At 37.6% G+C, this 11,267-nt stretch overlaps 1 protein-coding gene and 1 long non-coding RNA gene across 2 annotated transcripts; both read left to right on the plus strand.

The window, feature by feature from the left end:
• Positions 1–1,516: 1,516 nt before the first annotated feature.
• Positions 1,517–5,727, plus strand: LOC146714739 (low affinity immunoglobulin gamma Fc region receptor II-like). The gene is made up of 5 exons (XM_085451096.1): positions 1,517–1,650; positions 1,797–2,105; positions 2,969–3,226; positions 3,993–4,238; positions 5,434–5,727. Exons 1-5 carry the CDS (start codon positions 1,587–1,589, stop codon positions 5,679–5,681), a joined length of 1,125 nt encoding a protein of 374 aa, XP_085307222.1. The 5' UTR covers positions 1,517–1,586; the 3' UTR covers positions 5,682–5,727.
• An 88-nt stretch (positions 5,728–5,815) lies between these two features.
• On the plus strand, positions 5,816–9,595 carry LOC146714740 (uncharacterized). The gene is made up of 6 exons (XR_014918845.1): positions 5,816–5,902; positions 6,760–6,810; positions 6,929–6,991; positions 7,125–7,184; positions 8,063–8,125; positions 8,226–9,595. It is a non-coding gene; the product is annotated as an uncharacterized LOC146714740 (long non-coding RNA).
• Positions 9,596–11,267: the final 1,672 nt, after the last annotated feature.

An 11,267-nucleotide genomic window follows, 5' to 3' on the forward strand; every position in this document is an offset into this window, starting at 1 on the left:
CAGTTGTTTTTAGCATGTTGTCTATTGTTGAAATGATCTTAGAGGTTTCAGGTTTTAGTTAAAGAGTCTGGTCTCATGACAAACACACACTGGATCTTTTTCACTTAATGAACCTCGCCTCTGTCAGTGCACCCCAGGGTGGCTGTGGGTACAATGTAGCTTGCCATTACCAGTGTGTGAATGTGTGTGTGGATGGGTGGGTGACTGAATGTGTAAAGCGCTTTGGGGTCCTTAGGGTCTAGTAAAGCGCTATACAAATACAGGCCATTTCATGAACTCTGAACTGCAGACGACAATATGGCCTCATTTTATTGGATGCTGGTCTGTGCTGGTATGTTATTAATTTAGAGTAATTACATTTAATGAGTATAGAAATTACTCATAATCATCTCACAGACAAAACATTATGTGCAGCTACTTTCAGTATCATTGATATTTATTTAGAGTTTTTTCTCTAATTGATCTTTCTGAGTTAGCTTCAGTAATTACTTCCTCCAAACCATCGATGTGTCTTTTAAAACCCATTCTGACACATCTGTGCACATCGACAGGAAATGTCAGCTTCCACAGCAAAACAATATAAAACACACTTACTAGGTCTCATCTTAGCTATCAGAGGTTTTAACAGCAGATTTAGTAAAGAACACAAGGACATAGCATGCTAAGTACAATCAGATCATATTAACCTGGGTTACTTTCTCATTACAGATGAATTAACTAAGTCATGCTTCAAATTAATGAGAGTAAACGAACTATGCATTTATTAATTAATTTTAAATACACTGAAGTAAATTTAAAAAAAATTTGCTGTGCAGATCAAAACAGTATTTCAGAGTATTTTGTGTCACACACTTTGTTATAGCTTCACCAATAAAGTTTTGTGATATTTGATCATTCACATGTTTCCATCTTTAAATTGTTCTGATTCAGTCATTTTTACTTTTATGTTCTTGTTCTAAACTGAACTGCAGCGAAACCAAAGGCTGAACTGAGAGCTGATAACACAGCTGTTCCAGTAGGGGGCAGTGTGACCCTGACCTGCTCTGTGAGCCCATCATCATCATCATCATCATCATCATCATCATCATCATCATCATCATCATCATCATCTTCTGGATGGAAATACTACTGGTACAGAGATGGGAAATCTTCTGAACCTGCGAGAAATGAACAAATCAGTGTCTCAGAGGGAGGACTCTACTGGTGCAGAGGAGGAAGAGGAGAACCAGTTTACTACACAGAGGACAGTGAGTCAGTCTGGATTGACACAACTGGTGAGCTCAAACTTGAACTTACCACAAAGCACTACATCTGATGGTAATTGTACCTTTTGTCATTCACGTGTTTTTATTGTACTTTCTTGAACATTAACAGTCTCAATCAGACCTGTTGTGACTCTGCATCCAAACTGGTCTGAGATATACAGAGGAGAGACGATCACTGTCAGATGTGAGATCCATGGAGGAGACACTGAGTGGGATTATGAGTGGGAAGCAAACAGCATCAGAAAACCTCCAAATCAAAATGAATACAGGATTATTTCTGCTTCATCATTGAACAGTGGAAACTATCGCTGTAAGGGCAGAATGAAAAGTTCACAGCATGAAACAACAGAGTGGAGTGATTCAGTCACACTGACAGTTTCTGACAGTAAGTCATATTTGCTTTAAGCTGTTTGAACACTTTGTAAAATGTGTTTCTGTTCATAGACTGAGATTATTATTCTTTGTATAAACTGAGCTCACTGTTCAGAGACTGTACTACATGTTCACTGAGAGAAAATCTTTGTTGAACAGATGAACCCCGTCCTGTCCTCACTGTGTCTCCATCATGGCTGAGTCCTGGAGCCTCAGTAACTCTGAACTGTGAGGTTGAACATCCGTCTGCAGGATGGAGCTTCTACTGGTATAAAGCTGTTCCTGATCTGAAAATATTCAACTATAAATCCTCCAGTTATGAGCTGCTACCTGATGGCAGTGGGACTGCACAGGACTCCTACATCATTCATGGACAGACACACACAGCAGGATATGTGTGCAGAGCTGGAAGAGGAGACCCAGAGTATCACACTGATCACAGTCAACCAAAGTTTGTCTGGTCTGCAGGTCAGTTTGTTTCTCTCTAATAAATTGTGTCATCACTTTAATTCACCATTATTTTTCTTGCAGCGGCATGCTGACATTGAAATCTGATGTCCAATTACAATTAAATTGCATTAAACGATTATACTTAAGTTTCCTCAGAAGCATTAAAGTGAATCTCATCCTTTCTCACTACATTCAAGTAAACTGAGCTTCAGTCAAACACTTCTGTTGTTATTCAAATTCCTCCTTGTTTGTTTCTCACCGAGTTAAACAAGGAGGAATTTTGTCTCCAGGTCTTTTTAAATTCATGTTGATGATTAGAAAGTCTGTAAAGCTGTCAGCACTCCTGTGAAGCACATTATGTACACAGATGATCTCGTGGTCTCAAGCAGCTCCTTCCCAGCTTCTTCTTCTTTTGCTGTGAAAAATGATATCAGACATGATGCCTGTAAAAGTGCTGTCGTGATTTGTAGAAGCAAAGACAACAAACATTTAAGATCTGCTGATGTTAAACTGTCTGATAATGATCTGACTGTTTGTAGTAAGGTCACAAATGTCAGACATCTTATTACATGACTGATGGTGAAGATATTTGCTTGTGAAACAACAAACATGCACGCTGTGGACAAACTGTAGGAAAGCAGGTTTACAGAAACTTCTAATGTAGCTTCTAATGATGCTGTGAGATTATTACTGAGAGACCCAGATGGTTCAGTGAAATCTTTCCAGCTACAGGAGTCACAACATTTAAATCTGTATTAACAAATCTCATTCATAGATTTATTTGCAGTTATGGTGGGTTTAGCAAGAACAATTTTTTTCACTGTGATCTTTTGAATCCTAACATCTGTGAGCTTTGTCTCTTCACTGCATGTTGTTTCCAGATGTTCATTCAGCAGCGTCTCTCACAGTGAGTCCTGACAGAGTGCAACACTTCACCTCTGACTCTGTCTCACTGACCTGTGAGGGAAACTTCACTGAGTGGAGAGTGAGGAAGTTCTCTGAGGACGGTCGACTCTCTGACTGTAGGAGAATGACTGGATCCACATGTGACATCAACACATCAAAGTCAGATACTGCAGTGTACTGGTGTGAGTCTGGATCAGGAGAGTTCAGCAGTGCAGTCAACATCACTGTACAGAGTATGTTATTATACATTTACTTCTTGGATCTGAATGATTTAGACGTCACATGAACATTTGTCCCAGCTGTGCTCTATGTGAAGTAATTCTATGTGGCAAAACAAACAACAATGATCAATGATCATTTTCAGACAGGCACCAAAGCATCAAAATATTCTTGATTGTTGGTCTCATTTCACTCGATCTTTCTATAATCAAGTTTGTCAAAATTTGCAGACAATATTTTATATATTCTCCCTTTCAGAATAAAGGAATAGGGAAACACGTCATGTAAAATAAAACAAAAAAAGTAAACATTTACAATTTCAACTTTAACCATTAAATAATTTCATAGTTTGACTCCTGCAGGGAGGATGAAGGGAGCATCCCAACTATATTTCCAGTCCTCTTAATCAAATTTTGAATTTGGGATCTGAGTTTGACAGAAAGTTTGCCAAAACATGTAGTGATACCATAATAGATAACAGAGTCAACAATCTCCATATAGAATAGTAACATGATGCATTTATTTACTCCATGGACCCTCGGCCTTCTAACAAAAATGCAAGTGCTGAATGATCCACATGATGAACCAACTGTAACTGAACATTTCAATCCTTAAATGTTGTCACTTGTTCAAACGTCTCTCCAGTCATTAAAACCAGGCTCTCAGAAAATCTCTCTGAAGTCAGCTCTGCATGTAGATCATGAGACACGACTCACAGCTTTTTCTAAAAGTGTGCACCAGCTGATGTGACTGAAACAATTGTGTGTGATTGTTTCACAGATGATGATGTTCCTATCCTGGTGAGTCCTGTTCATCCTGTGACTGAGGGAGCTTCTGTTAATCTGAGCTGCATTTTGAAAACACAAAAAATACTTTCCAATGTGTTTTTCTATCACAATGACAAACTTATTCAAAATGATACCCGAGGGGAGCTGAAGATCTCTGCAGTGTCAAAGTCTGATGAAGGTTTCTACAAGTGTCAGTACTCAGGAAGAGAGTCAGCACAGAGCTGGATGTCAGTTAAAGGTGAGCAGGATCAACATGTGATGGATTTTAATGGATTTCATGCTTGAGAAGGAACATTAGATTGTCTGTTTAAAGGCTCGAAGTCACCTGGATCTATTTTGTCAGAACTATTATAAAATTATTATGTAATATCTCTATATTGTCAGGTTTAATATCGTTGTGATTCAGGACTCAAGTGAAAACAGCAGAGGATGTAATAAGTGAAGGTTTTTTTACTCAAACAAAGGATAAATAATTTAACACAACAGATTGCAAACTTTGACTTGGTCAACAAGAACAAAACATAAATGAACCTAAACTTAAGGAGTGAGTCCTACAAAAACATCTTAACTGAGGTGAGAGAGACAGGCCAGAGGAGCGGACATAACAGCGTGAGGGCGGCAGATCTGTGGGAGAGGAGAGAGCAGTTAGGGCAGGAATTCTGAGGGAATGTGACAAGACAGAGAGTGTTCATAAAGTGGCTGCAACTATGCCTTACTTGGAGTCCAGACTATGTGGGAGTAAAGGATAAAGCAGAGGCCCAAGGAAACTGCTGAACGATGGGCAGGCAGGCAAGTGAGGAAGAGGCTCCGAGGGGGCAGCAGTGGTGGTGAATAGGGGGGTAATGATCCAAGGTGGCAGGAGTCTGACTGGAGGTGAATGATGGCATGAAAACGAATCTTGAAGCAGGAAGAAACTGAAACAAGGGGAAAGTCTGTTAGCATACAAACCTTATTTTCCTAGAAAGGATCCCAGCAGACCTGCCTGGTTACCTCACTGACGAGCTGCAGTCATGTTAACTATCCATTAACATTTGGCTTACAGCCACTGAGGTCTTCAAGGTCAACTTAATGACTAAAAAGAAATCCTTATAACATAGAAACTATGATTCTTACAAAGGTGTTGTGTCTTCTCAACATATAGAAAATACTGTATAAAGATTTAAAATATCATGTTACGTTTGACCTCTGACCTCACTTTTACATTTCACATCTGCCCTTGTTGTCATGTTGAAAAAATCTGCCTTTGGACTTATTTTCACTGAACTAAAAACTTCTCACAGTACAAATAAAACAAAATAAATACACTGAAAATACAATATTGTTTCCTTAAAAGTAAATGCTGTCAACAGAGTGAGCTGCCTTAGCAGAGATTTGTGCTCTCAGAGTTCTTCTTTTACACTTTATTAATAATTAATTATTGTTTGTTGTTACAGTAACTGTGTCTGGAGCTGACAGCTCTTCATTTCCTCCTGTGTGGTTGATGGTTGGACTGGTTTGTGGAGTCTCTCTCATTATTATTCTCCTGCTCTTGTTGTATCGCTGCAGACAGTCCAAGTGTAAGAGCCTCTTCTTTTCATGCTGTATTAGAGAGTTTATTTACTACATACACTTTAATTATTCACACATATACATGTATTCTGATCTCATGACACAAAATATCAGTGGAACAATTTATACATGACAAACATGTGTAATAACATTTGTCTCTTTCACAGATTCCTGTTTCACCAGGTTGGTAAAATACTTTTTATTATTATTTTAAACAAACATCAGTTACTTTTGAGTTTATTGTGTTTATTTCCTGTTTTAGGTCGATCCAGTCTGAGAGTCACAGTCCGGGCTCCTCCACAAATCATGGAGTCAACCAGAATGAAACTCATGAGTACGACTCTCTTCAACATGGTCAGTATTTAAACCATTTAAATAATATTATCATTATTAATATTGACTTTTCATTCAGTCTTCATTAACTCAAACAGTTTCAAACAGGTTCAGTTTGTGTTCAGCAGTTTTTCAAAGGATCTTTATCAAAATCCAGTTGGACAAAAATCCAAACAGCCAAATGCCACATGAACATAAAATCAGAAACAAACACGAGTTTACAACCTGAATGTATCTTTACTGAAAGAATCCACAGAGATGTTGTTTCCAACACGTTCTCACTCCCTAAGCGTAGTATTTTACGCTAGGTGACAAATCATCAACATTTTACGCTTTTGGGTACCCAACACGTTCCTAAATGACAACATTGGAAAAATAAGAAAACATGAGAACCGTTTGGACGCAATGTACACATGTTTGTTCATTTTCTTAAAATTGCTTTGGAAAACACTATTTCACTTTATTAAAGTGCTGGTTAACGTTAGGGATAAGGTTAGGTTTAGGGCTGGAATACATGGCTGGAATGTCTATTACCGCGGGACCGTCATTGCACAGGAATTCATCCATAACCCGGCGCCTACCATAAGAACGTGGATATGGCAAGCCATCGCGATATTTGGCCAGGATGGCTTGCCATACAAGGAAGGTCACCTTTCACAATCCTCAGGAACGCTGCGTGACAAAACATTGGTATGCTACGCCCCGGGAGTGAGAACAGCTGTTGTTTAATATCATAACAACACAAACAATAACAACATTATGGGTTAATGGTTTGAAAATATCTCATAGTTCTGGTTTTGACTTAAAGAGGAATATTTAATCTCTTTTAGGTTTTTATTAAAATGATTCATGTGACCCTGGCTCGTCTTTTTTTTTAGGAACCAATAACCTCTCTGAATATGTTATGCACGTGGAAGACAACAGAAATGGTGCAGTATATGTGCAGAAAAGCACAGAGCAGTCAGAGATGAAACTTGCTTTTGATTTAATGAAACTAATTCCATATGACATGTTTACAATCCTGTAACTAAAATATGAACATTTCAGGATCAGATCAACATCAAGATGTCACATACTCTCTTATTGACCTTAAAAACCTTCAAAAGAAGAGTAAGTAAATAAAACACATGCAGTTTAAAAACAATAAATGTAAATGTAATGTAAAAATACAATAAATAAAAAATGTTAAAAAAATTAACAGTTAATTTTTTTCACATGTTGAATAATCTGATCATCTTCGCAGGGAAGCATCATGAACCAGAGCAGAGTGCTGTTTACTCTGAGGTGAAGACGGGAGCTGCAGGTACAGTCACAACAGTCTCATTCAGTGTTTGTACTGAAATGTGTCATTTCATTATGTTGCAGCTAATTATAGGTCAACATGGAGTTTAGTTATTCACTTATCAAGCTTACCTACTACACACTACCACTATACATCAGCAGAGTTAATCTGCAGTCATTTAGGTTTATGGTGGGTTAGTCATTAAGTCAGGTGTATTTGTTTAGCATGATACTGTGTTGTTGTGTTGTCATCATTCAAAGCACTTAAACACAGGGTGGGTGATGCAGAGTATAAATGAGTATATGAGTTCATTTTGTAGTTTGCTGCAGATGAGTAACATCAGCAACATTGGAAGAAAGAACTGTGGAGTTCACGGTCAAAAGTTTCAGTTGCTCAATCGCTGTGGACTTATGAACTGAAATTATCTTTTTTTTTATGTCAACACTATATCTGAAATCAGTGATAGCACTGAGTAGATTAGTTGCATTAGGATAACAGTCAGGTGATTGAATTACATGATTATTATTGATTAAGATTTTTGTTTTGCTAATTTCCTTAAATAAAATATCCTTTGTTCAAAAGTCTAAATTGTTAACTTTTTGTGTAACAGTAAAGGAAACCTTGTGAAGTATTACATCTCATCATTGGCTCTTACATGCTGCTCTTAGCACTTAAAGTAGTCTGTTCTGTACTTGGCAGCTAAAGTAATAATCTAGTGAAACTACAAAGAGCGAGAATCATTAAGGGGAGCGTAGCATTAATGCTGTTAATGGCTGCAGCTGACAAATCTGCAGTTTAAATCCACCTCTACGTCCAACAGCTCTGTGTCATATATCTGCTGATCAAATGTATCCTGAGCTCTGACTTCTCTGGTCTTAAAATCTTCTTTCCACTCACAGGAAAATCAAGTCCTGCAGCTGATGCAGCAGTTTATTCTGAAGTCACATTAGGAAGCTTTCCTGGTAATTATGCTGCCATGCAGGATGAGTTATTCTTCAAGTTATTAAATGGCGAACATCCTGAAACTTGGACATTTGTGTTCTTTGTGTGTTTGTCGTACAGGTCAGTGAGGAGAGCTGCAGCAGCAAAAAGGAGCATTTTATGAATCCACTGTTGCTCCTCTGCTGCTCAAATATCAGACGCGCTCACTTTTTAGTGTTTATGAAGATGATATTGAATAATAATATGATATAGACTTATTACTTTCGCTTAGCATAACACACACAAGGGTGTGTCCTGTTTCAGATCCAGGCTCTTTATATTCAGCTGATATTTTTTTTTAATATTCACTGTTGAACTTTTGTATAAAACTTTGAATGTATCCTGTTCCAACAGCAGTGAGAAAAAAGTTTGAAGCCTGTGATTTTTGTAGCTGATAGCAACGACTTAAAGTCAGCAGAGTTTCTTAGGAAGTGCTGGTGTGGACACCAACAAATACTTTTACTATTTGAGTTTAAAAATCTACATCATGTAAAAAGGAATTATCAACCCATGTTCTTCCACTTATTAATTCAGAATCACAGGAGCCTCTCCCAGCTGTAACACACTGGGACAGTTCACCATTGTGTCACATGACTAACTCACAGAGACACACAAACATTCAGGCTCACAGTCACACCTACGACCACTAGAATCACAAGTTAACCTAACATGCAGGTCTCTGGACTGTGGGATGGAGCTGGAGTACCTGGAGAGGGGCCATGCAGACACGTGGAAAACCCATTCAATTATTATATTCTGCAGTTTTCCTCTTACTGTTTGCATGAAATTTTATTAAAGCAATTTAACAGGAGTAAAACAAAAGCAGATTCAAAAATAATCATCACAAAATAATCATCAAATCACATCAGTTATATATATCCAACATAATAGTCCAATTCCTTCTGAAAATTATAATCCACATGGTACAGATGAGCAGAGAGCGGCAAATAACACAGATCCAATTTGTAAGTCCACAGTTCTCTTGCCAACTTTTATCACATATTCAGCCATGATTTTAGTAAAGTAGCTGCTGAAGTCTCCTATAACCTGTTTCACTTCACCCAAGATCCTGTTCCAGTGGAGTTCTGTTGCACAAGGTGCTTTTGATAAGATGATGCAGCTCTTTGCAAGATAATGATATATTTTAAAAAAAATAAAATAACATAAGAGTTTTTAAAGAAGAAAATGGTGAAAATTATGACTTGGCGAAATATGTCCGCTTGAAGAAACAGAACAACTTTGCACATCTATAGATAAAGATAACAACACAACACAAGAAACAAGCTGTTATTTTTGAAAAGGACAGGAAATATAAACATTCAGTCAAAACCACAGGAGCTGTTTGAGGTTGGTGTAAGGAAGGACACAGACAGGCCAATCAGAACATGTGTTATAAAAATGGATTTTTATATCTATATTAAACAGTGCTTCTCTTTCTTCTGCATTTCGTATTTCTGTGAAGTAAAGTTATTTGATTGTGGTAGAATGTCAAGGGCATGCTACATGGATGTAAACATGGCATCAAACTGAGATAACCGACCCAAATAAACCGTCATGTATGTTGTAGAGAGGACGACCAAAAACACAGAAGGAAGACTGGCACAAAACTAAGGAGAGGCAGCGACTAAATATACACAGAAGGATGATTAGAGGAGTGGAGACAACTCAAGAAAATGAGACGGGGCTGAAGCCAATCGCCAATTGATGAGGCAAAGGAGGTAACAGTTAAGGCAACAAAATAAAATAAAGCAGGAAATGTGAAAACTAAACAGGGAAAATGCAGACACATGGAGGACCTACATACGAATTAGTTGATGCAATAGGATAAAAGACTGAGGGTAGAATTAAAGTCCAAACATAACAGAGTTATACAGTTTTCTTCAGAGAATGAATGAAGTCTCAATTCTCCAAATCTATGAATTTAATTATTATATTTCTGCCAAACTGAGATGGATCTAGTGGCTTTTCTTGGGATACAGAAGAACTTATTGAATTTTTTTTGTGGCTACACGCTCCTTTAAAATTGTGAAATTATTGATTGGCCTCCACAGAGAATGCTCTTTCCAAGTGCCCATCTACTTATCGGAGGGAAAAAAAAAATTAAAGTAGCATAGTAAGTCAGTGGATCCTGCTGCAGTCTCTTTTCATGTTGCTTCTAGATTTAAGAAAAAAAAACAACTTTTTATTCTTATTAAATTTTTCAATCTGTTTGTGCTAATTTTGCTTGACAGTTCCACTCGTATATCTCTTAAAGTGAGATTTTTCATTATTCATTTGACAATTCCATGACTGCCCCTCTTAAGCTGAAGTTCTGTTGATTTGCTACTCACATGTGACTCTCCAAGCTGGCAATTATAGCTTGATTTAAATCCTCATCATCTGAATCTCCATAAAGAGACGCCACGACAGTTAAATATGAAGACTAATCTTCATCATTAACACTCATGGCAGGGTTAACATGCAGCCTTCCTCACAGATGGTACTTCCATCACTTCCTTGTTTTGCTCTTCGTCTTTTACCAGCACTCCTGTCAATACAGTTGGTTTCAGTGCAGTCTTTTCTCTGTATGTTTTACTTTATAAATTGATTTATTGGGAGCAACACATATGTTAACAGAAAGAGGATTTTGCTGAAGCACACGGATCATTAAAGTCACAGCTTGCTGTCTTTATCAATATGTTTATTGCCTTGCTTGTGTTTGGACACAACCATTGACAGTCTGATATAATGAGTATCTTTCTTTGGAGTTTTGGAGGGCTTGTCTATGTTACTGCTTCACAGAACAGCTTCATCAAAATATAGTGATTGTCACAATGGCCAGCAGGGGTCACTGTGGAGAACACCTCGATAAACCTACAGCACAAATGCTCCAAATATTGTTTCACAGAGCACTTTTTACCCCGCACTGCCATCATGTGTCAGAATATACAGAAAACAGTCAAAGTCAGTGCTTCTGAATTATTTTCTGTGACACCCTTATTAGGAAAAAGAAAACATTTTGCGCTCCCCCCACTCTTCCCCACGACTATAAATAATATCGTTTGGCTATAAAATTGTTCCTGTAAGTACAATTGTAACATTGTATCCTTATTGACATTAAAGAAAAAAGAAAATTATAGATCA

The sequence above is a fragment of the Copadichromis virginalis genome, linkage group LG3, assembly GCF_057382275.1.
Source record: "Copadichromis virginalis isolate Kocher_CV1m ecotype Utaka linkage group LG3, C_Virginalis_male_GT1.1, whole genome shotgun sequence".
Lineage (NCBI taxonomy): Eukaryota > Metazoa > Chordata > Actinopteri > Cichliformes > Cichlidae > Copadichromis > Copadichromis virginalis.